Genomic DNA, 27,315 nt, shown 5'->3' with positions numbered 1-27,315 from the left:
TCATCAGCTTTTGACATTTCTAAATATCAGACCAATGCCGTCTCTAATAGAACAGCCTCGGACCGAGATTTATGACGTCACGCTAGTTAGATACTACGGATTAATAAGTATGTTGTTATACATAGAAAACATAATTATTCGTCGTATTTTTGGTTTGTATTTTAAAAATGATATAGTTTACATGAAATATACGTAATATACAGTTAATAAATACAATATATATATATACCTATTTATAGTAATAAATACTTTGGCAAATAAACTATGAACCATACAAATGCAGCAAATGTTTTACAATATACAAATAATGAATAGGGACATAAGATAATGGGTAAAATGTAAAATATATTTTAAATTTTGGGGTTGTCGATCTAATCTAACAAAAAACATTCAATATCTACTAATAGTGATGTATTATTATTTGCATTCACAAAATTTATATGTATATTTTGCAAGTATCAATGTTCGAAAAATTATATTTGCAAATAATACACTATCATAGAAAAAAAGGAGTGATGGCCATGAAATAAAGATCGCTGTCATTTTATATGTAAAATTATTCTAAAATGTTTGATTTTTTAGGATAAATTTTGTGAATGCAAATAATAATACATCACTATTAGTAGATATTGAATGTTTTTTGTTAAATTAGATCGATTTTCAAACCCCAAAATTTAAAATATATTTTACATTTTACCCATTATCTTATGTACCTATTCATTATTTGTAAAACCTCCTATTCATTATTATACATATGTATATATATTGTATTTATTAACTGTATGTTATGTATATTTCATGTAAACTATATCATTTTTAAATACAAACCAAAAATACGAGGGAATAATTATGTTTTCTATATGTATTCAAAACATATTTATTTATCCGTACTATCTAACTAGTGTGACGTCAAAAATCTCGCTCCGTGGCTGTTCTACTAGAGACGGCATTGCGTCAGCATGGCCGCAAGTTGCTAACCTAATAAAATTAACACTAGAAAAGCCCGCGGGAACTGTCAAATTCAAAGTTATTCGTTTTACAGACTATACCTTCCGTTTCCATTGTATATCCGTTCAGTAGCGTGTCGTGGATAAAAGGGCGGAGGGGGCGAAGACCTTAAGGGGCGCAATGATCAATAAAGGATCAAATAAATTACAAACTTTTTTTTATATAATAAGACTACATAAAAACGTTTATTTTTTTTTAATTATAAATTTGTTTATTAAAAAAGTTAGTATACAAAACAGTTATTTCAAAGATAAAAGCGTCTTGTTTTAACCGATTTAAAAGAATCAATTATTTCGTCTATATTTAGATCCTGGGCTGTATCTGCTTCAATACTGAGAAGTGGTAAATAATTGGTTCTATCTTGTGTGCTGGTGCACCTCTGGTAATTATTAATTCTTCCTAATCTACTGAAAGATTGTTCTGCAGCAGCACTGTTGGTTGCTATAGTGTAAAAAATCCTCAGTAATGCACATAAAGATGGATATGAAGACTCTGGGCAATGGAAATTAAAAATGATAAATATTCGTCAGGTGCAAGTTTGTTATCATCAGCATTAATTTCTTCTAATAAACTGCAAAAATGTTTATATTCCTCAATTAAAGAAGGTTTAATATCCACTTGGTACAATATTTGTAGATCCATAAGACATTTTAAATTGTCATCATTGACATTCATATCCAATGAACAATTAAATTTTTGGCATATTAAGGAAGTCTTAAACCGATTCTCTAGAGTACCAGCTAAAGTACCATAAAACACTGATATCTTGAAATTATCTTCAGAATTTTGATGTAGGTAATTATTCTGGATTTTATCATGATTTTTTTTCATTCTTCTTTTTCTTTTTGTGGAAAATTATGTTGACTGGAAAATTATGTATTGCATTTATTTGCCAAAATAGTAGCCTGTTTTTTTTAAATTTTCAAAATATTTTTCACTTCCTAATGATTTGAGATCTTTAGTTACCGCAGAAATCATATGAGCAGCTGTACATAAGTTGATATTAACCTTTTGCAAGTGATTGGACAATATATTAATTTTATTCAGCACTTCATTATAATCGATTATATTTCGGTCGGTGATTCCCCGAATTTATTTACTTCGCGACTGCTTTCGTCTTCAATGGTCTAGCGGTAGCGTAGTTTCAAACCCATATGAAAACTTTCGTATCTACGCATACGCCTTCTTCATTAGAGATTTAAATTATTAAATATAAGTAAACATTAATAAAAAACAAAAATAAAATGTGAAAAATATATACGTCATTTTTTATCTTGAAGAGCTAAGGGTAGGTACGGTAGGGCACCGTTTGTTTTTGCGATAAATTTAGTTTTTCTATTTTTTTTTAAAAGGGCGCCAGAGGCGCCAAGCGCCTAGGGGCGGAGGGGGCGTTCGCCCCCCCTGGCCCCCTATACGACACGCCACTGTATCCGTTCCGTATTTTTGATTGTATTTACGCTATACAGTACATCTGCTGGATCTGTACAATGTGTACTACCAGTGATGACCTATGCATGGGAAACCTAGACACTTAAAACGGACATCATAAGGAAACTGAAGGTCGCACAACACTCAATGGAACGAAATATGTCGGGAATAACCAAGAGAGACCTTAAAAGTATAGAGTGGATACGAGAAAAGACCCAGGTAATAGATATCAACCACAGAGTCAAATCCCTCAATTGGCAATGGGTAGGACACCTCACTTAAACTAAAAGACAACCAAGGGGTCGTAACAACAAATAGAGAAAGGCTGTTGAAAATAACAGAAAACTTTTACACTGAACTATACACAAGTAATCACCAACAAACATACAACAGTCAACAACGTCTGTGCAAAAAGATAGTTAACCAGGGATCAGAGGATATACCGGAAATAACTACAGAAGAAATCAGAAAGTCTTTAAAAGAAATGAAAAATAAGAAAGCCCCGGGCGAGGACGGCATAGTGATTGAGGCTGTAAAACTCGGAGGAAGAACACTATTAAAATGGATTAAAGACTTATTTAATCTATGCCTTGAAAAAGGAATAATCCCGTCTCAATAGAACAACGCCATAACGATACTTCTCCATAAAAAGGGCGATATCACCGAGCTTGAAAATTATAGACCGATAAGCCTTCTTTGTCACTTGTATAAGCTGTTTACCAAAATCATTGCCAAACGTCTCTAACGTAAACTAGATTTCTATCAACCAAGAGAACAGGCAGGCTTTAGGAAAGGTTATGGAACAAACGATCATCTTCAAGTAATTAAAGTCCTGATAGAAAAATCTGTGGAATACAACAGGCCCCTAGCATTGGTGTTCGTTGATTTCCAGAAAGCATTTGACACAGTAGAATTAACATCAATAATAGCAGCATTGGAGCAGGGAAGAGTAGATTATAGGTATACAAGGCTTATAGAATACATATATAGTAATGCCACCACAACTGTAAAACTTCACGAAACAACAGATAAAATTGAGGTAGGCAGAGGAGTTCGACAAGGGGATACTATTTCGCCTAAACTTTTTACAGCTGTCCTTGAATACGCAATGAAATCACTCTCTTGGGAGAATAGGGGCATAAATATCGATGGTGAATGGTTGACACACCTCAGATTCACAGATGACATCGTCCTTGTCTCAGATAACATCGGAGATTCAAAGCAGATGCTCGAAGAATTAGTGCAGGCCTCATTAAAAGTCGGTCTCCGGATAAATACGAGTAAAACTCAAATAATGACAAACTTAGTGCTGACCCAGAACATCAGAATAGGTGACGCCGACATAAAAGAAACACATATATACAAATATCTCGGGCACGAAATACAAAAATCGGAAAGAACAACCAAACACTCGAGATACAGCGCAGAATAGGTTTGGGTTGGGCTGCTTTTGGTAAACTGCGGGAGACCTTTAAAAGCGATATACCCATATGCTTGAAGAGGAAAGTTTATGAACAATGCGTCTTGCCGGTAATTACATATGGAGCGGAAACTCTAACATTAACGAAAAAGTCAGCAGAAAATTTAAGAGTAGCCCAGAGAGCCATGGAGAGCCATGCTTGGAATAACTAAAAAGAGACAAAATTCCTAATAACACTATCAGACAAAAAATCAAAATTAAAGACATAGTGGAACACGTAACTCGAATGAAATGGAGATGGGCAGGTCATGTGGCGAGAACATCTAAAGACAGGTGGACTAGAAGATTTTTAGAATGGCGACCTCGAGCAGATAAACGTAGCAGAGGCAGACCACCACGCTGGACCGATGATGTAAAGAGGATTGCTGGAAATTGGATGATGACGGCCCAAAATCGAGAGACATGGAGAAATATGGAATAGGCAGTTCAGTAGTGGACAACGATGGCTACATGATGATGATGATGATGAGGACACCTCACAAGAAGGACGGACAATAGATGGACCACAAAAATTACAGCATGGTACCCACGAGGAACTAAGAGACCTAGAATGAGAGCGAACCTAAGATGGGACATGATATTAGGAAATTAGCAGGGATAACTTGGGCCCGCATAGCCAACAATAGACAACAATGGGCCCAACTACAAAGAGAGTATCTAAATTGTAGCGTTTTTTAAGCAACTACCACTGCGAACGGCAGCTTTTCATCGGAGAGCAGTCGTGGATAAGGTATTTCACTAGAGAGAAAATTAATCAATAATAATAAACAAAAGATATATAGATATTGGGCGCCAGGCATGTACAGAGAAAGAAAACACAGTTGTATAATACTTAAAACTAATGACTATATTTATTCGTGATGAATTCTGATGGTAAATAGCATTGTACAATTAATATAATTATTATAGTGGTTACTTGTTGAGTAAAACTATATATGTAAATAATATTAAATACGTTCTATGAAAAGACTATAAAGAAAATACAATGCGTGTAACGTTATAGAAAATATAGGAAAAGTAGCATTACTTTATTTAAATTGTTAAATTTATACGGTGTTAAATCAGATGTGTTGCAACCTGTAGATTCTAGAATCTATCTCGTTATTCATCTGTTAGTATAGCGTAATAATAATGTCTATAGAAAGTAATACTATTACAATGCGTGATATTATGAAATCTAAAATCTAAATCACACTTTTACTACTGCATCGACATAAATATCCTTAATAATCTAACCACTAAATATAGTCTGTACGCTATTGTTTAAAATGTACGTTACTGTTTAAGACTGAAAACATTTTAGATGTTAAATGCAAAACTAGAACTTAAATATACACTTAGCTGTTCTTTTATGTAACCCTGCTTCAAACAGTAGCAGGCGAGGAGGTCTAGCATCTCTGTACTGTCTGTCGGCGATCCAGGCTTAGAAATGGGGGTGAAGCAGCACGGGGCTCAAGCCACATCCACGCTGGGGCACTCTATGTGTAAGACAAATCAATCCTACTGGGGACACTTGTCCATGGGACATCCGTCCATAAGATAGTGGCACAAGAGAACACTACTAGGACCTTGAAAAATAGTCCATACCTTGGACACTTGTCCGTAAGACAATGTCCGTCCGTAAGACCCTAAGAACACGAAACTCTTGTTTAAAATCAAACACCGTCTAATAAACAAAATGAACCTACCTCGAAATACTTCCGAGGGCTCAATAAATAATAAACAATCTGTCCTTTCTTCCAAATGACATTCTGGAGGACAAAAGCAAAGGGACGCCAACGTGCCAGCCAAATACAAATACAAGTTGGGACATCCGTAACTCTACCCTAAAAATATTCACTAATAATATCGAATCTAAAAGGAAAATAACTCAGCTTTACCTGTAGCTTCGAAATGGCAGCTGATTCAGATAATACAGCCAGATTTAAATGACCACCATTTCTCAACACTGGGACTAATGGCGTCTAAGAGGCCAATCGGTCCAACCAAAAGTGAAGTTAGACCACAGAGAATTGACAGAAGCGATGTTGACAGCGCGCGCTCCCACAGAGCGATACCAGGGTTGTGTCAAACAATAACAGGGTTGGCGACTAGGGAACGTAAAAATTACGCGTCAAATAAACTATCCGGCCTGAACGAGAGGGAATCCGGTGATGATAGGCCAGACATCATATATCATAAGTAAAAAAGACATGTAATGAACTAAAAACGTTACAAAATATGCGAGGGAGGCTACACCATAATTGGAAATGGTTGAATAAGCTGAAAATGATGATGATAGTGAATCTATAGCCCTTAGTTTTCTAACTCCATCCTCATTGAACGCTGATGCTGTTCGTTAATGCGGCGTTTCGACGAAATGTCGGTTTTGGACGAGCCGTCAAAAGAAAAATCATGAACACAGTAGGCAAATTTCCAAACAAACTAACGAATAACCTCGAACCGCATCAGAGAATAGTGAGTATGGGGTTTAATCCCCCTGTTAAAATTTACTCTTTATCTTTAAAACCAATACTCTTAAACTTTATGAGTTTTTATCTTGACTCTTGTGTTAAAATTATTACTTAAAACTTATTAACGAGAGGCCCAACGAATTAATCGTAATAAAAGTTAAATAAAACCGTTGCGACTTCTGTTGATTCGTCGGATTTCCTGCTCTTAATGGATTCCTGTCCCTTTTGCAGGAAGGCACAGGCCAACTTTCCTCTCAAAGTTGTTATTACGAATCATTTTAATAATAACAGGCTATTACATTTTAAAAAATGTGTGGATTAATTTAATCCCAAAGAAATTTTATATAAGAAAAGGTCTAAATCAGTGAAATTAAAGCAGAAAAATGCTTATTGTTAAACTAAATGTCATGTGGTTCGGCCTTTTTATACCGAGAACGAGACCGAGATCTAGGTCTGATTTTCAGCCGAAAATGACTGTAACCGAGACCGAGATCGAGATCTCGGTAGGACGTTAGAAAACACCAGAACACCTCATCACACTGAAAACAATATTGTTCATAATATTAATGAACATTCATTATTAACTGTTGTTTCATTGGGGCAATGATTTTTTTCATTATATTAATGATTTGTTAATCATAGATCGATGCCTGATTTATTAACACTATGAATCTAATTTCATCAATATAATGAAAATCTGGTTATTAAATTAATGTAAGATTTTCAACGTATTCATTGGGACAATGAACGCGTTCTTTATTTTAATGCTGAAACTTTAATGAACACATATTCATTATATTAATGTACTAAATCAGTGATTAATGAATTATGCATTGTGAATCGTTTTCAATGAACAATGTTATTAATACAAGGAACACACTACATTATATTAATGTACGCGGTTATTAATATCAGGAATAAAATATTAGGACATAAATGGTGGCCATCTTGATCGGTTACTTTGGCACTTTAATAACGTCTGTGTGGTTGTGTTATTCAGTGAGGCTTTATTTTCATTAGAGCGGTAAGTGTTCTCTTCAATATTTTAAATATTTTAAATAAAAGTCTTATCGTATTGTAGTTAATTTGTTGTGTTGTCAAATCAAATTCCGCTATGTGAGATCTCTGGTGTGGGTATTCATTAAAAAAACAGCAGTTTCCAAATATGTTTCGGAAGATAAAAAACAAAAAGAAGAAAAACATAGTAACAAGTCGAGGCATGAAACTGATTATGGTAAATTCCAATGTTCTTTTAATATTTGGCATTTTAATTATTTTGATATACGTCGCTTTTAGAACTAGAACAAGATGCTGAGACCTGCCTTCAAGCCCCCAAATTCAACAATTTAACATCGGACCCACTTGATCCGAATTGGAAGGCTTGTTGCAAATTCGTCTATTCGTTATCAAGTCTAACTATACAGCTGATATAATAAAGAAATGGTATTTTTATAGAAATCCCTCAGGATATCGACTGGTAAATTAATTTTCTTATTATAATTTACCCTAAAATTAATAATAACATTACTATTCTCGTCGATTCGATTTTTTTTTTAATTTTTAACTTGTATATGCTATATCAAGTTTCAATAAATTATTATTAGTTTATTGCACTTGTTTTTTTATTGCCCTAATGAAAAATTTACTGTGTTCGTAAGTAAGTTCCCAAGTAGCATTTTCACGACTTGCGACCACATGTTTACTAAACATAACGTTGGATTAATTACAAATAATAGTTAGCTCCCTACCTTGGGTATTAAACTAAATTTAAACGTTTTTATAACGTTGTGCCGACGTTGGACTAGTACTACAGCAAAGTAGAAGCTTCTGCGACGTCGAATAAACGTTGTCTTGTAACCTTTTTTGCTTAAGTGATCTTTAGGTGATTCGGGCGTCATCAGCTTCTAGGTTACGAGCTTCCATTGCTTCCGTAACCGTTCCGTTCCAGGATTTTCTAGGTCTACCTCTCTTTCTTCTGCCCTGGGGAGCCCATTGAAAAACTCTTTTTGGCCACCTGTTCTCCGGCATACGCAGAACATGTCCAAACCATTTTAAGCTGGATTTTTCGATTCGATATAGTACTGTTTCCTCCGATGCATTCATGATACGCCGGACCTCGATGTTTGTCTTTTTTTCCATCCCAGATATACCTGCACTTCTTCTAAGGTAGTCCATTTCAACAACTTGGATTTTGCGCTTCGCGTCTGCACTCAGAGTCCATAGCTCTGAACCATAGCAAAGAACTGACTCCACCAATGTTCTTCCAAGTCTCTTTTTAGTTGTTGCAGACAAGTTTCGGTCCCACCAGAGGCTGTTAAGACATCCAATAACTTGTTTGCTCTTCTGAATTCGGGTTTGTATTTCTACTTTGCCCAAACCCTCGTTGTTGATAGTAGCACCCAGGTATTTAAATTTGTCTACTTGTTGAGTCTGGACGTTATCATTAATGAAGACTTCAAAACAAGCATTGGAATTGACAGCTAAGTATTCGGTCTTCTTTAGACTAACCTGAAGTCCCCATTTGTTGTATTCTTGATAAAGCCTCTTAGTCATGAACTCTAGATCGTATGAGTACTGCGCAATCACGACCTGATCGTCTGCAAAGCTCAGGGTAAATAGTGTGTTGTCCTCAATGGGTATTCCCATACCTTGACATTTCGTCTTCCATTCCCTAAGGACTACTTCGACGTAAGCGTTGAAGACAGAGGAGATAAGCTGCATCCTTGTCGCAACCCTTTTGTGGTGTTAATTGGATTAGATAGCCTGTGTCCTATTTTAACGTACGATTCATTTTCTTTATATAGCTCTTTTATTATCTTAAGCAAAGGTCCATCTACTTCTAAGATATTCAAGACTTCCCATATCTTGCTGCGGGGAATAGAGTCGTACGCTTTCTCCAAATCAATAAATGCTAGATGGACTTCTTGATCTACTGCTATCTTTTTTTCCATCACCTGCTGCAGGACAAAAAGGTTATCTGTGCAAGATTTCCCCGGTGTGAATCCGCTTTGGTCTTCCGAGATTTTGTCACCAATACTGTCCCTAAGCCTACCCTGTAGCACCTTTCCAAAAAGTCTGCTGACCGAACTGTTAATGCTTAGGCCTCTATAACAAGCGGGGACGTTACGATTTCCCTTTTTAAAGATGGACACTATCCATTCTCGGGGTAGTTTACTTTGCAGGCAGCACTGGTTAAATAGCTCTGCCAGACGCCAGCGCAGTCTTTGGGTTCCACACTTTAACAATTCCGCTACAATATTACCAGGACCTGGTGACCGCCCATTTTTCATTCTTTTGAGACTTTGATGTACTTCTCTTTCGCTTATCATTAAAGTGCCTGCAAGGTTGTTCTCATCTTCTACTGCTTGAAATTCTGGTCGGTTTTCTGTCAGCAATTCTTATGAGGTTATGAAATTATTTCATTGTTATCTTAACTCGTATCTTAAGAGGTTATGAAATTATTTCATTGTATTAATGATACGGGTCATTGATATAAGGGTTTAGGTACATTATATTAATGAAATCTGTGTACCAATGACTGTGTTCTTCAAATTAATGAACACTGTTCATTGATTTAATGAACTTAAAGTTCATAGAGTTAATGAATTACTTTTCATTGTGCCAATGAAATTCTGATGATTTAATTCATTATATTAATGAACTTTTTCATTATATTTATGTCGACTTTTGGTTCAGTGCACTGACTACACTTAGAGAACAACAACCATAAACTTTGGTACGACTGATATCGAAGATGGAGAACTAACCTCTGTAAAACCGTCTCAGATACTGGCTTTTGTAAAACTCCTGAAACTGTATAATGAGTTATAACTTGGTTATAACTCAAGAAGGGAGACACAATAGATGTATAAGCTCGAGGTTGATTAACTTCCCACCTCTCATTCAATCTACATCTACATCTATTATTAAAATATTATGTTTCAGGCGATGCAACTTGATTATAACTGGGTTTATTACATGTTTATACAAAATAAAAATAAAAATATAAGCTTCTCGAAAACTATCCGCAACAGCGTGGAAAACTCTCGAGATTATTGCCAAACGGGAAAATTCCATAGACGCTCTAAAAGTTTAACAAACAAATTACACGAAGAGGCGCGTATCAAGAGTTATTTCCCCAAGGGCCCCCGGCGCCGAAGTTCAAAAACAAGAAAATACGGTCCTGCTGCCGATAATTGTCGATGGAGTTCTGTGTCTAGCCGAACAGGCAACTTAAAACAGAATTACACATAAATTTTGATCACTATAAATTACTGTAGTTCGTAATTCGCGTCACTGAATTGTCTAAACCGATAAATATCCCAGAAAGTTTGACATTTGACGGCTTCTTAAATACAGGGTGACTCAAACAAGAGCGCAAACTACAGGGATCTCGTAAATTAGAAAAGATTGTAGATCATATAAATCTATTGTGTCCCGCTTTCTTGAGTTATAACTCAACATACAGTCCCAGGGCTTTAATAAAAGCCAGTATCTGAGACGGTTTTACAAGATGTTTCTTCTCCATCACCGATATCAGTCGTAGAAAGAATCGATTTTTTGGATCGATCTAGATCGAATGACCGCGAATCGATTCAAGAAGAATCGCAAGCTAAAAAATCGATCTTGTATTGTATTATACAGGGCTGTTCACCACATACGACACGGAGTATTGTAACTAAACGACTAGATTTTTACAAATTGTAAGTTTTGGGTTCGTTGAAGGACTATTAGAGCTACAATTTAAAAATATTTTTACAAGATACAGAGTGTCCCAAATAAATAAAAAATATCAAAGTTGTATTTTTTTAAATGGAACACCCTGTATATTATTACATTTTTAGTTTCCACGATTAAAATAAAGGTAAATTTGATTAAGGTTTATGATACTTAAACCTTACCGTTTTGAAATATTTTCAATTTTGTGAAATTGCAGTAAAAATTTTAAGGCTTCATTTCTTCAAAGGTATCAAAGTTTTTAATGCTAAATAATTACTGAAGTTTATTTATTGATCAGTTATTGTGTTGCAATAATAAAAATAATACTACCTTATACAGAGTGTCTAAAAATTTATTTTAAATAATTATTAGCTTCAAATGGCAATAACTTGTTTAATTTAAATGGAACGCCCTGTATATTTTACGAGAATCAGATGCACAATTTAATTGTCTATCAAATAATATTATACCATTTTTTACCTATCTCTTTAAGTTTCCGTAGAAAATGCATTTTCTTGTAATTTAGAACTTATTTATCAATATACCCATGGACTATTGACATTTTAGATTATTTTTAAAGATGTACCAAATTTTTAAAGAGTACAGATACTAATATTGTCGATATAATTCGTTTATTTCATTAAAAAAAACTGTTTAAATATTTGTTAAAGAGGATCAATTAATATGATTCCAGTATTCAAACTACATTAACTGACTGTTTGCGTTGATTAATAATAATTGCTCCAAATACCGTATGATCGAGAAAAAACGGCGTCAGCGATGGCTATGGAATGAAGATCGCTGTCATTTTATATGTAAATTTATATGGGAAATGTCATTGATGTTCATTTCCCAGCCAACTGGACGCCGTTTTTTTTCGATCATACGGTACTAAAAAACTGAATTTTGTATGGGCATTAGACAGTGTGATAAAAAGTAACACCTTAAAAATGATATTTCATTTTTTAATAAATGCTTATTTATAACAACAGAGACTTTAATTTGATAACTTATTATTATATTGATTTCTGACTCAAATCCACATTTATTTATAATAATTTATTAACGAACACAATTAAGTATGTAATTAATTAGTATATGGGCGGAAATAATGGTGTTATATTTAATTAATGGTATACTCTTTATATAAAGATTTAAATAGTTTTCTTTTTGCATACAAATGGGCTAGTAATATTATCGTTTTGCTAAAAACGATAATATTACTAGTCTGTACATTTTGTACATTTGTTGCTTTAAAAACAATCTAAATTGTCAATATTCCATAGATATATTGATAAATGAGGTCTAAATTAAAAGAAAATGCATTTTCTACGAAAACTTGAAGGGATAGGTAAAAAATGGTATAATACAATCTGATAGACAATTTAATTGTGCATCTGATTCTCCTAAAATATACAGGGCATTCCATTTAAATTAAAGAAGTTATTGCCGTTTGAAGCTAATAATTATTTAAAATAAATTTTTAGACACTCTGTATAAGGTAGTATTATTTTTATTATTGCAACACAATAACTGATCAATAGATAAACTTCATTAAATATTTAGTATTAAAAACATTGATACCCTTGGAGAAATGAAGCTTTAAAATTTTTACTGCAATTTCACAAAATTGAAAATATTTCAAAAACGGTAAGGTTTAAGTATAATAAACCTTAATCAAATTTACCTTTATTTTAATCGTAGAAACTAAAAATGTAATAATATACAGGGTGTTCCATTTAAAAAAATACAACTTTGATATTTTTTATTTATTTAGGACACTCTGTATCTTGTAAAAATATTTTTAAATTGTAGCTCTAATAGTCCTTCAACGAACCCAAAACTTACAATTTGTATCTAAATAAATAAAACTTACAAATTGTATCTAAATCTAATCGTTTAGCTACAATACTCCGTGTCGTATGTGGTGAACAACCCTGTATATTGTATTGACTAAGACACATTTTGTGAAAATGAAGAGTAAATTTTAATTTGACCCGAAAAGTTATACAGGGTCAGACAGAATTAATACGGAAAAGTAGTCACTTTTAAAAGCAAGTTACACCTTTATTTTAAATGGAACCCCCAGTATATTTTCCGGTGTTCAATGCGGAATTAATGTATCTTTAAAATATTATTAAGGTTGCCTACCCCTCAGATAAAGATTTTCCTATATATTTTAATTTTTATGATTTTGCGTCAGTAGATCTTTATTATTTGAAAAAATCTCGGGTGGCTGTGTGATATATCTTTTGTTAATTTAACAAAAATTCAAGATTGTAGAGTAAAATCTCAACGGTAATAAAAAGATACACGTTTAAAACATATTTGAATTATTACAAAATTAAAAATAGATATAAACCAGAAATTAGCTAGATGAAATCAAATGCTCAAAATGCTTCCTTTCCTGTTAATTGCACAAAATGATTGTCATTTCAAAAGGATCTTTTCATTTTAAAAGGCATATGTGAGTTCTACCTCGAAAAGCAGCTACAATCATTTCTCTCATGTTGTCGACAATAGTTGGTCGAGTTTTGTAAACACTGTGTCTTTAACATATCCCCATAAAAAAACAAACTAGATACAATCGGGAGCATTTAAGTATTCTACTAATAGAATAGCTACCAATGTTACCAAACTAATAGAATCATATCAATTCTCTCTGATGTAGGATAAATTTGCATGTTCGGCAAATTTCTGAGAATTATTTTTTGTTTTAACTGACACAAAATGATAACTAGTTGTTAAAGTTGGACTAATTAGACAGCTATGTTGAAGTAGTAACGTCACAAATATCACAGCCACCTAGATTTTATCAAATAATAAAGATCTACTCAGATCAAATCATGTAAATGAAAATATCTAGGAAAATCTTTGTTTGAGGGGTAGGCAACCTGAATAGTATTTTGAAGAGACATAACATAATTCTCCATTGAATGTCGGAATAATATACTGGGTGTTCCATTTAAAATAGAAGAGTAACATGCTTTTAAAGGTGACCAATGTTCAATATTAATTTTGTCTCACCCTGTATAACTTTTTGCATCAAGTTTTAATTTGGTTTAAAGTACAATAGTTTATTTAACTGCATATTAGGCTATACCGGGTAAATTTCAATTTAGGTAGCTTTTATTGTAATTTAAAAAGTGTTCTTTATTTCTAGAAAAGGTTAAATATATGTCAAAAACCTTACATTTTAGTCATATACTCAAAAAAAACTCACCTTTACTTTTCTCATTGAATCCGAAAATCAATTAATATATAGGGTGTTCCATTACAAAAAAACACAACTATAGGTACTGATTACTTGGTTAAATTAAACTGGTCGATTTAGCGACCATCAGCCTATAAAGGGCCAAATCAAGGAAAACCTTAGATGACAAAAAACATGTACCATCTCCCGTTGGAAAATTTTCCTCACGTAAAAATAAGATTTTTTTTCAGAATAATTAAAAAATATTCAAAATATCTTAAAATGTACATCTATAAGAAAAATGAAATGAGAATAACACTGAAGAACTCCTATTAATTCTCAATATGTTTGAGTTTTCAATATCCGAAATACATATGCATTGCTACTATTACATTTCTATTGTTTCAGTCTGTTTGCAAACTGTTTGCATTTGTGGCAAATGTAGATTTGAAGTTTTAATTTCCTGATTTCGCTTCTGGTCAAAGAACCTCGTATATATTCTATTTAAATGAACACCAAAACGACGATCTGTTCTTTGGTCATGTATTTACATATAGGTACAATATGTCTAGAACTGCTATTGTATATTTTATGCAAAAGAAAAAAATATAAATAACATCTAAAATAATTTTTTATATATAGTAACTTTTCTGAAATTATTTTTTTTGTTCCAGAGGAGTCGCAATGATTCTGAACCGATTCTGCACTACCTGGATCTCAGTTATCGTTTTGGCAGCTGCTTATGTCAGTACCGAAGACGATCACCACAAAAGAGCACCTTCTGGCTTCACTGGAGTTAGAGGAAAAAAGTCGATACCAGACGGAGCTTATAGTTCTGATGAACCCGAGCACGAGAATTTGATACAGCAAGTTAGTTACTTCTTTTTAGAATCTTAAAAAAATAGATTTTACTAATAACAACCTATTTATAATCAGCCTGCCAACTTTAGATCAACTGCAGCAATCTACTACACGATCTATGCAATCTACGACATTCTACCTAGATATTCAATTACCATATGAAAAAAGTGGGATTCTGATCTCCGTAATCTAAAAAAAATGAGTCTGCAAGTGCTCTAATTGTTTCGATGTGTACGAAAATAGGAGTAGTATAAGCTGATACTTAAAAACAAGATGACCATCTGGTTCTAAATAAGCTGTGATGACAGGGATAAAAGTGTCTCATATAGAGGGTGACTATTTGAAAAGTAGCAGTAAGGAATATCTGTTTTCCTTGTATACCGACGACATATTCTTTGCTCTAGTTATTAATACCAAAATATTAACTTGCGAAAGGTTTAGGTATATGTCATTTTTGTTGTCAATTTTACAAATTACGTTTTGTCACAAAGGATTTTTGGCTCAGTTTAATAAAAAAAATATTCTCACAATGTCCACGCACATATTTTTGACCATAAAGCACGTAAGATGAAACTTAGGCTGGGGAATGAAAATCGATGATAATTTTAGCGAGGTCAATCTCTACAGGGTTGTTCGCCACATACGACACGGAGTATTGTAGCTAAACGATGATATTTTTACAAATTGTAAGTTTGGGGTTCGTTGAAGGACTATTAGAGCTACAATTTAAAAATATTTTTACAAGATACAAAGTGTCCCAAATAAATAAAAAATATCAAAGTTGTATTTTTTAAATGGAACACCCTGTATATTATTGCATTTTTAGTTTCTACGATTAAAATAAAGGTAAATTTGATTAAGGTTTATTACACTTAAACCTTACCGTTTTGAAATATTTTCAATTTTGCGAAATTGCAGTATAAATTTTAAGGCTTCATTTCTCCGAGGATATCAAAATTTTTAATACTAAATATTTACTGAAGTTTATCTATTGATCAATTATTGTGTTGCAATAATAAAAATTATACTACCTTATACAGAGTGTCTAAAAATTTATTTTAAATAATTACTAGCTTTAAACGGCAATAACTTATTTAATTTAAATAGAACACCCGGTATATTTTATGAGAATCAGATGCACAATTTAATTGTCTATCAAATTGTATTATACCATTTCTTACCTATTCCTTCAAGTTTTCGTAGAAAATGCATTTTCTTATAATTTAGACCTCATTTATCAATATATCCATGGAATATTAACATTTTCGATTGTTTTTAAAACAACAAATGTACAAAATGTACAGGCCAGTAATATTATCGTTTTTAGTAAAACGATAATATTAGTAGCCCATTTGTATGCAAAAAGAAAACTATTTAAATCTTTATAAAAGAGTATACCATTAATTAAATATACCACCAGTATTTCCGCCCAAATACTAATTAACTACATACTTAATTGTGTTCGTTAATAAATTATTCTAAATAAATGTGGATTTGAATCAGAAATTAATATAATAATAAGTTATGAAAATGAACGTCTCTGTTATAAATAAGCATTTGTCAAAAAATTAAATATCATTTTTAAGGTGTTACTTTTTACCACACTGTCTAATACACATATATAATTCAGTTTTTAGTATTTGGAGCAATTATTATTAATCAACGCAAACAGTCAATTAATGTAGTTTCAATACTGGAATCATATTAATTGGTCCTCTTTAACAAATATTTAAACAGTTTTTTTTTTATTTTTATAATGAAATAAACGAACTATATCGACAATATTAGTATCTGTATTCTTTAAAAATTTGGTACATCTTTAAAAATAATCTAAAATGTCAGTATTCCATGGGTATATTGATAAATGAGTTCTAAATTACAAGAAAATGCATTTTCTACGGAAACTTGAAGAGATCGGTAAAAAATGGTATAATACAATTTGATAGACAATTAAATTGTACATCTGATTCTCAAAATATACAGGGTGTTCTATTTAAATTAAACAAGTTATTGCCGTTTAAAGCTAGTAACTATTTAAAATTAATTTTTAGACACCCTGTATAAGGTAGTAAAGTTTTTATTATTGCAACACAATAACGATCAATAAATAAACTTCAGGAAATATTTAGTATTAAAACTTCGATACCCTCGGAGAAATGAAGCCTTAAAATTTTTACTGCAATTTCATAAAATTGAAAATATTCCAAAACGGTAAGGTCTAAGTGCAATAAACCTTAATCAAAATTACCTTTATTTTAATCGTAGAAACTAAAAATGTAATAATATATAGGGTGTTCCATTTAAAAAGTACAACTTTGATATTTTTTATTTATTTGGGACACTCTGTATCTTGTAAAAATATTTTTAAATTGTAGCTCTAATAGTCCTTCAACGAACCCAAGACTTACAATTAGTAAAAATCTCATCGTTTACAGTTGGGTCAACGGATCTTTGCGTGCACGTCACAAAACTATGATTAACATCAAATCAATTCCCTTTTATACGCTCTCTTTCTAACTTAAGCAAGACAATTCGAAGAAATACTGAACGTATGTCTTCATAGTTATCCGACATACGGTCGGAGCTAAAGTTATGTGTAAGACAAGGAAAACCCCTAGCCAAGGATCACTCAAGTTTCTTTTCTAAACATTTAAAGTCAATGCCGGCGAACGCAAAAATAAATCGATTATTTATTTTCGGGTTCTCGTTTTAAAAGAAATGTACTAAATTTAGTATATTTTTTTAATAAAGGTACACTGGTGTTCACTTCATACTAACTTCATTTGCATTATAATTTCTTGTTTTTATTTTATAAGGGATCCAAGAACTACATCCTATTAAAAAAAAAGACAGCTTTTCCTTTATAATTTCCTAAAAAAAGTAACTTGTACTACAATTTAGTACATTTTGTGGAGACGTGCGTACATCTGTAAAACCCTGGCAGCATCCATGCATGACATTTTTGTCATTCGGTGTTTATGTTTATGATTTTGTCATTTTGTCAAAAAGTTAGGGAAAGTTGTTTTGTATCTTTATTTTCTTTGGACATCGTTTATTGCGACTAGCTTTTGTGAAAACTTTTTGTGATTTAACAACAGTTCTTTCCAAAATTTATTTTTCGTGATTCGTTAATATAATTTAACATTAACATTGAAATGCCAGGAAAACGTTTAAATTCTCAAGCACGTATCCTTGTTGGAAATCTTATCTCTTATTTTACGTCTGAAAAAGAGAATAAGGGGCCACTAATTTCCCTGAATGCTGTTCAAGAGGTAAATATATATTTTGATTTATAAAAATACAAGTGCCTAACTAATAAATTTACAGAGAGTTGCTGATGCCTTGAAGATCAGTCTAAGAACGGTTTCAAGCATTAAAATGTCTAAAGATCGAAATGAGCTACCCTCAACACCGGGAAAGAACAGACCTCGAAAAAAATGTAAAACTCAAGACTTGAATGAAGGTTTGAAGATGGAGGTTCGCAATATTCTGTATGACTTGTATGCACAAAGTAAGTACCAATATTATTTTACTGAACTATTTTACTAAATTTATATTTTCAGAGAAACAAGTTACAATTAATAAACTAAACGAGGAGTTGCGTCGCAGAGAAATTGTTGACATAAGTTATGGAAGTCTTCGAACACTCCTTTTTAGTTTGGGATTTAAATACAAAAAGGATGATAACAGACGAGCATTAATGGAGACATCCAATATAGCTTCTATGAGAGCAGCCTTTTTCAGAAAATACATGGAAAACAAAAATTCGCAATTTCCTCGTCAACTCGTATTTTTAGATGAAACGTGGATCTTTTCCAAAGGCAGTAAAATGAGATCATGGCAGGATGATAGTGTTAAGAGTGTTCGTAAGCCAGGTGGTTTTGATGGCAAACGTTTCATTGTATTGCATGCCGGACACTGTGGAGGGTTTGTTAAAAATGCTGGTTTAATTTTTGCTTCAAAATCTAAGAAAATGGATTATCATGGGGAAATGAATGCAGAAATGTTTACAAAGTGGGTAGAAAACCAGCTCATCCCAAATTTAGAAGAACCTTCCCTTATTGTAATGGATAATGCTCCATACCATTCTGTTGAGTTAGAGAGACAGCCATCATCCTCATGGAAGAAATATGAAATTGTTGAGTGGTTGGAGAAAAGTAATATACCTTATGATAAAAAAATGTTTAAACCTGAACTATTAAGCATAGCAAAAATTCACAAAAAAACAAAACAATATAAAATAGATAAATTATTACAAGAAAATGGTCATGAAGTATTAAGATTACCACCTTACCATTGCCAGTTTAATGCAATTGAAATGATATGGGCAGATTCAAAATATTTTTACAATGCCCACATTGGTGAAAATGGACATAAAGATGAAAATGTGCTAGATATGTGGAGAAAAGCATTAGAGAAATGTACACCAGAAATATGGCATGCTAAGGTGGTTCACACTGAAAAATTAATCGAAGACTGGTATGATAGGGAAGTCATTATTGAAGAAGTACCCCAAATGTTTATCAATGTCAGTGATGAGGAAAGTTCAGAAGATAGTGAGAGTGGGGAGAACTAAAGTGGACTACGTACATTTTTCAAATTTTTTAATTTAAATACTATCCATGCTATTTTTAAACAAATAATTGTACTGATCCAAGTTACTTGTAAAATTAATAAATTATTTTTCATTTTCATTAAATTTATTATCTGTTGGAGGTATTATTTAACAAAATATTTAGACTTTTTGTTTTAACCTACTTTCTATAATAGTAATTTGGGTAAAATCTTGTAAAGTTAGATATCTAATACTGTATAGAACTTGATTTCAATATATTAGTTAACAACTCAATATTTCGATCACCAATTATTGTCCTCTTGTAACAACTATCCTATTGAATTATACTGTATAGGCATACTATTGTTCTGTATTTTCCCCTTTTTATGACCTTTTTCCATAAACAATTATTTATTCTAATTTAAAAACGTCCAAAAACTTTACAAATATTTTGGAAAAGAAATTATATTATTTCTTTTAAGTATGAAATAAAATGCCGCTGGCACTGGTGGTAGTTTTGTCACAAAGGATTTTTGGCTCAGTTTAATAAAAAAAATATTCTCACAATGTCCACGCACATATTTTTGACCATAAAGCACGTAAGATGAAACTTAGGCTGGGGAATGAAAATCGATGATAATTTTAGCGAGGTCAATCTCTATAGACGCATTTACTAAAAATTAACACTAATTATAGAAAGTTTAAAAAAGGATAGAACGTTTCCAGACATAACAATCTATTTCCGAAATTGTTTTTTTCTCGAATTTTAAACTAAGTAAGAATTTTAATCATTTTTACACAATATAAAAATAAATTACAATATTTTTAAAGCCAATTGACAGTAAGAGCCATTAAAAAATAAAGAAGAGTACTTACGAGCCAAGTAATGACGTCTAGGGCTTGACCTCGCCAAAATTATCATCGATTTTCATTCCCCAGCCGTCTCTGACGCCGTTTTTTTTCGATTGTTTAGTATTTGAGGCTTTCTCTGACTCAATATTGTTATTGTAGAATAAAACATTTTTTTTCAGAATTATGATTCCTATGGACCGAACACTCAACCCCCTTCATCGATAAACTACCTGGAAAAAAGAGCACCATCAGGCTTTTTCGGAATGAGGGGTAAAAAACCCTGGAGTTATCCGGAAGAATTTAAACGCGCGCCTATGGGTTTCGTGGGTATGAGAGGAAAAAAAGCGACCAGTGACGACTTTGACTATGTTTTAGGTAAATACAGTAGTTAAAATACAAAAAATGTTGATTTTTAATTATCAATTTAATAATATACAGGGTGTTCCATTAAAAAAAAAAACGAAGAAAAATTATTTAAATTTTAGAAAGTTTTGAGTGGAATTTTGAACACCCTGTATCATTTGATAGGAAAGTAAATACAGCGAACTATAGTAAATAAAAAAAAATAATTCAAAAAAGGCTCAATTTTTTTAATTTATTGATTCTATTTATTGATTTTATTAATTTATCTCTTTAATCCATATCCACTCATACTTTTTTTAACTACCCTGTAGAAGTTAAAATATTTTCATTAGATTTGCATTTAAACAAAATTCCTAAGTTTTTATTATAGGAGCTACAGATGCCCGACGCACTGTTGTACCCTCTATACAGAGTGAGTCTTAAATAAGTGCCAATATTTTTAGGGGTAGTATATTTCGAAAAAAAAATTGAAAATTCAATTTTTTTGAATTTTTGTTTATTTTTTAGTTAAAAAACATAATTTCTTGATAATATGGCAACATAGGTAGTAGATTAAATTTACAAGAAAGAAAACACAGAAGAGATTCATTGGTTTTCAAAATTTTAGCAAAAAATCGTTTTTTTTGGAAATTTTCAAGTAAAATAATTCTGTTATTTTGGACTGGTTTGAAAAACGGTCCCAAGTAGCATTTTCACGACTTGCGACCACATGTTTACTAAACACAACGTTGGATTAGTTACAAAAAATAGTTAGCTCTCTACCTTGGGTATTAAAATAAATTTAAACGTTTTTATAACGTTGTACCGACGTTGGACTAGTACTACAGCAAAGTAGAAGCTTCTGCGACGTCGAATAAACGTTGTCTTTTAACCTTTTTTGCTTAAGTGATCTTTAGGTGATTCGGACAACGTAGTTACAACGTTGGGCAATATAGAGTTTTCCGACGTCAGTTTCAGGACCTATTCCAACGTTATGCAAACGTCGTCTATTTTACTAATTCCAACGTTGTTTAGATTTCCTTATTCTTACGTTGGTAGGACGTCGAGTTACTACCTTTTTGCAACTGTATTGAACCATAACCTTAAATCTTAAATTTTCACTTCATTGTTCTGTTCAGTCAGACAGTTCAGTGCTGCTTTTGTTTTTATAAAAAAAAACTTAATTAAAATGGGACATAAGAAAGGTACATATAAAACTAAATTTAAATATACATTGACATATATTACCGATAGTTTATCCACTCCCTCGTTTATTTAGATTATAGAGGGCGGCACAAGCTAGACTCTAGGATGACTAAATTAGGCAATCTTGCGACTAGTATACTACCTGTTAAGGCCGAACTGCGACTTTATTAGTCCAGTATGCGACTACTCGAACTACTCCATCTTAATCTCCAAAACAACAAAGTGAAAGCCGCCATGTTGTTAAATAAGTAAATGTTTCGTTCCTAAAATAGCAATTCCTGCTTTTTGAATACATTAGCTTGAAATATTTGACCCTAAAAAACACGCGGAAACAATTTTTTCGACTGCGAATAAATTATTTGCATTTTACTAAAAAAAAATTCAAGAAAAATTTTAAAACTTCTTTAATTTTAAGGCCCATTAGTATTTTTCAAAGTAGAAACAATACATTTATCAATAAAGTTGTTTGCGTTTAACTTTTTTGCCTTGGGTAACGAGTTACAGAGTCGGTTAAAGTGTTTCAATAATTATGATCTTCAAACATCCTCCACACTTAAATATTTTTGTTTTGTTTTCCTTCACTGCCATCTGACATATGTCTCTAACTAAATCATAAAAATAATATTTTTACTATAATTATCCCAATTTAGGATAAAACGCGACTTAGACGCCATATTAGTTTTGTATTTCTGTGAATTAGGATTTTAAACAACGTTGCAGTTTGTACTAAATTAGGCTTCTAGCCAACGTCGGTATCCAACGTCGTTTCGACCCAAAAATTATTCTCCAAACTAGTGCAGACTAGGGTTGGCACGAGGTTGTGCCGACGTTGCGCCCCGACGTTTGGTCGCGTGACACAACGTTGTCCCGACGTCCAAATGCTGCTTGGGATGGCAACATAGGTAGTAGATTAAATTTACAAGAAAGAAAACACAGAAAAGATTCATTGGTTTTCAAAATTTTAGCAAAATATCTTTTTTTTTTCGCGAAAAAAAATTGAAAATTCGATTTTTTTGAATTTTTTTTATTTTTTAGTTAAAAAACATAATTTCTTGATAATATGGCAACATAGGTCGTAGATTAAATTTACAAGAAAGAAAACACAGTAGAGATTCATTGGTTTTCAAAATTTTAGCAAAAAATCGGTTTTTTTTTGGAAATTTTCAAGTAAAATAATTCTGTTATTTTGGACTGGTTTGAAAAACGGTAAAGAGAAAATATGTCTCTTTTATCGAGATCTCCCAGTCCTGAAAATATTCGCACGTATTTAATACTCACCCTGTATATTTTTAAACGAAGAGAGAGAGAGAGAGAGAGCAGACTTCAACAATGCAAAAAAATCTAATACTCAACACATACATATACCTACAATAAAAAATTTTGATTTTATAGTTATTTCAGATAGCCACTTAATTTTATAAAATTAAACTTAAATAAAATGGTTTGGTTGGTTTGCAAAATCTATGGCTTCTCGCTACCTATTCAGCTTTAATTGTATTTTCCACGGCAAACCGGAAAAATTGCCCTTTTGCTAGCTAATGCAGTTAACGAGAGGAAATGTAAATAGGGCAAAGGAACGACATGGTTTTAAATAATCTAGAGTGAAACAGGCCACAGGGCTAATTAGGGCTGGAACAAGCAAAATGCTGATAGAATTCTAGCAATAGGATAACGCAACCGAAAATTTAGGTTCGCAGCGAGATAGTTTTGTGAAGATGAAGTTGATTTTGGAAAAATAACACAAAAAATTCTATTAATTAACCTCAATAAAATAAGATTATATAAAAATATTTGTTGATAAATGCTGTAGGTTTTTGGCTAAAGGTCCTCACAGACGCTCAGTTTTATCGCACAGACCAATAGCCATCTTAGCCTATAATAGTCAAGCAGCCTTAAAACCGATCAACCAGTATCCATCAATTCGAAGTTGGCCAAAGAATGCCTAGAGAAGATGAACAAAGTAGGCAAGGAAAATACCGCGTATGATCGAAAAAATCGGCGTCAGCGATAGCTATGAAACGAAGACCGCTGTTATTTTCTATATGTAAATTTATATGGGAAATGTCATTGATCGTCATTTCAGAGCCATCGCTGAGGTCGTTTTTATTCGATCATACGGTACATGCACACAGAATGCAAGAAAACTATATCTCGAAAATTATTTTCACCGCATAGAAAATGCGCTGAAACTATTAGTAGATGCGTCACTCATTTCACTGTAGACTGAAGGCAAATCTGTGCTATAAAACTGCGTGCGTGTGTGTGTGACAGATTACAGATTAAACTGCGCAGTAGTACAGATTATACTGCGCAAACTGACCTGCACAATCAGCCTGTACTAAAGAACTGAAAGTCTATGGGAGCTTTTATGGCATATCTTTATCTACAAAGTTTATAGGGCATCTTGCAATGTTGCCACATTTCACAGGACCACAAATGTATAACCAAAACAGAAATTTAACAACAATTTTTTTATTTAATGTTTGTAATTTTATTTTAGTGTAAACGAAGATGTATAGATTATTATCGATAGTGTTATTTGTAGCAACATTCCTTGTAGAGGTTTATTATTAATGAATATGTAAAAAATATGAAGTAATAATAATAATAGTAACAAATAAATAAATAACAGTGCATATAATACTATTTCTTATTTTTAGACGATTATCCCAAGAGAGCACAAATGGGTTTCTTCGGTATGAGAGGCAAAAAATACTTCGTACAACCTGGATATTCTTCTGAAGACATTTTAACCAGATTAGCACCATCCAGAGGTTATTATACTTTTAAATACATTAAAAAAATTTAAAAAAAATCTTTAGAACCGACTTTACATCGTACAACTTGACGTACAACACTTTCCATCGTGTATGACCCGTTTTAGTACATAAATAAACACGATTGAACACTTAAATACACAAAAATACGTTACTTAAAAATGTTTTAAATGAATGTATTAAAGTAGTTTTATTTTATTTTAGATAAAAAAGATTTTGAAAATTCCTCAGGGTATTTTGAAGATAAAAGGGCACCTGCCGGCTTTTTTGGAATGCGTGGCAAAAAACGACCTTCTGGATTCTTTGGAATGAGGGGCAAAAAGTACCCTTATGAGTTTAGGGGAAAATTTGTCGGAGTCAGGTAAATCAAAATTGATTTAAACATGTTTTGCAATTTCTACAAAATTTTTAAAAAATGGTATACTAAAAAAAATTTTTGCGTGTTTTCTAGGGGCAAGAAATCTTTGAATGACGTCACACTGCCTGACAATTATTTGACAGATCTGTCTGCGGGACGGTTTGGCGAGGACTTAGACTGGAACCAACTGATGTTGTTGCTGACTGAACAGAACGAAGCTGCTGACAGTAGTCAGTAAATGTTGTTCAATTTTAGCTCGTAAGAATTTATTTTGTAAGTACACATACAGGGTGAATCTTAAATAAGTGTAAATATTTTCAGGGGTAGTATATTTCGACCCCACAAACCCGAAAAAATCGGCTTTCTTCGCAAAAATTTTTTTTTTGAAAAGTCTGGAATTTTTTTGAAATTTTTTTTGGGTTTTTAGTTAAAAACATAATTTCTTTATAATGTTTCAACTTACGTAATAGATTAAATTTACAATAAAGAAAACCCAGAAAAGATGCAGTGATTCTCAAAATTTAAGCAAAAAATATTTTTTTTAATTTTCAAAGAAAGTAAAGAGAAAATATTATGTTTCTTTCATCGAGATCTACCAGCCCTGAAAATATTTGCACCTATTTGAAATTCACCCTGTATAATAAAGGTACTAAGTCAATAACAGTGATCAAAAGCTTTTAAATTATATAATTAAAAAATCAGCGCAAACTGCCAAAAAACTGCTGTACGTATATATACCGAACTTCCCTCAAAAATATTAAAATAGACTCGTCCATACTTGTCCGATTTTATTAAAAAGTTTTTTTTTTATTAAAATACACGAATCACTGACACAACTAGAAGATCTAATTTTCTTTAAAATAAATTACTTGCTCCAAAACGCATCACTAATATTAAAAACCGTCAATAATATGTATAAGTTTTTATTTTTTCTAAAAAAGAACTACTATAGTGATTTTGCGCTTATGGACAACTATTTCATTGAAAAATATTGAAAAAATAGTATTCCTACCTTTTCTTACGCCCTGTATATGCTCGTGGAAAGTAGTTTTCTTCTTTAAAACACTGTATAACACTGATTTTAGAAATTAATTACTAAGCCAACAACACACTGATCAAAAACATATAAACATAAATAAGTAAAAAAAATCAACTCAATCTGTGACAATAGCGCTATTCATCCTAACTTCCCTCAAACATACTAAAAATAGACTCGTCCATTTTTGTGCAATCTTAAAAAGTTTTTTTTGTTAAAATACCGACATTGAAACAACTAAAAACTCTAAAATCTAATTTTCTATAAAATAATCTCACTATAGCCGTTGTATAACTTTTAAAAATCGTCAATAATTACGTAACAGCTATTATTATTTCTAAAAACAACTTCTGTAGAGGTTTTGCGCTTATGGACAACTTTTTCATCGAAAAATATTGAAAAAATAGTACTCCTACCTTTTTATACGCCCTGTAGATGCTCGTGGAAGTATTGTTCTTCTTTAAAACACTATATAACACTAATTTTGCAGAAATAGTTTACTTAAACCGACAAGAAAACTGATAGAACACTTAAAAAATTAAACAAACTTCTAACAAAATCAGCGCAAACTGCGATAATTATCGCCGATTAGCGCTTTATATACCCTACCTCCCCTCAAAAATATTCAAAATAGACTGGTCCAGTTTTTCGCCTAATTTTTTGCGACTTTCTTAAAAAAAAAACATTTTTCTTAATAATAATTAGAAAACTATCAAATAAGAGCCTTCAGAGAGAGCCTTTCTTGTTTTTAAAATCATATAATAATGTAGTTAATACCAAAATTTCTTTTTTAATATGATGTTAATATGTATTGTATTCCTGTCAAATTTTCAATTATTTCCATGGCTTACTTTACACTAAACTGATTATCTCTGGCTGTTGTCTTCAAAATTAATTCGTAATAAAATAGGATCAATTGCTTTCGGTACATACAGGGTGAGACAAAACTTTTCGATATATACAGGATGAGACGAAAATCTCAATTATGGATTTTTTTCACAACAATTGGACACATTGAATACAAATAAATGATTTTTTCTCTTTTGC

General features: G+C 32.1%; 3 protein-coding genes across 7 annotated transcripts in view; 2 read left to right on the top strand and 1 right to left on the bottom strand.

Moving 5' to 3' along the window:
• LOC115884291 (trypsin-like) overlaps positions 1–26,919 on the bottom strand; it is a 139,823-nt gene extending 112,904 nt beyond the window's left edge. The window contains exon 1 of one of the 2 annotated variants that reach the window (XM_030902831.1): positions 26,245–26,919. The gene's annotated coding sequence lies outside the window, so the exon portion shown is untranslated. The remainder of the gene's footprint in view (positions 1–26,244) is intronic. The other variant, XM_030902830.1, reaches the window with a different exon arrangement.
• The window catches only part of LOC115884290 (tachykinins), a 123,001-nt gene that overhangs the window by 94,994 nt on the left and 692 nt on the right, over positions 1–27,315 (top strand). For 2 of the 4 annotated variants that reach the window (XM_030902826.1, XM_030902827.1), the window contains 5 exons: positions 14,956–15,151; positions 20,729–20,924; positions 24,758–24,871; positions 25,079–25,235; positions 25,326–25,505. In XM_030902826.1, coding sequence (XP_030758686.1) covers positions 14,966–15,151; positions 20,729–20,924; positions 24,758–24,871; positions 25,079–25,235; positions 25,326–25,470 — 798 coding nt within the window. In that variant the 5' untranslated portion in view covers positions 14,956–14,965 and the 3' untranslated portion in view covers positions 25,471–25,505. The remainder of the gene's footprint in view (positions 1–14,955; positions 15,152–20,728; positions 20,925–24,757; positions 24,872–25,078; positions 25,236–25,325; positions 25,506–27,315) is intronic. The other 2 variants (XM_030902829.1, XM_030902828.1) reach the window with 2 other exon arrangements.
• On the top strand, positions 17,578–20,209 carry LOC115884288. The gene is made up of 3 exons (XM_030902824.1): positions 17,578–18,414; positions 18,470–18,653; positions 18,706–20,209. The coding sequence occupies exons 1-3, from the start codon at positions 18,298–18,300 to the stop codon at positions 19,716–19,718; spliced, it is 1,314 nt and encodes a 437-aa protein (XP_030758684.1). The 5' UTR covers positions 17,578–18,297; the 3' UTR covers positions 19,719–20,209.

This window comes from Sitophilus oryzae, unplaced genomic scaffold (assembly GCF_002938485.1).
Source record: "Sitophilus oryzae breed Bouriz unplaced genomic scaffold, Soryzae_2.0 scaffold_227_pilon_pilon, whole genome shotgun sequence".
NCBI classification, from domain to species: domain Eukaryota; kingdom Metazoa; phylum Arthropoda; class Insecta; order Coleoptera; family Curculionidae; genus Sitophilus; species Sitophilus oryzae.
Note: the sequence above shows the minus strand (reverse complement) of the source record. Positions and strands in the feature narration are given on the sequence as shown.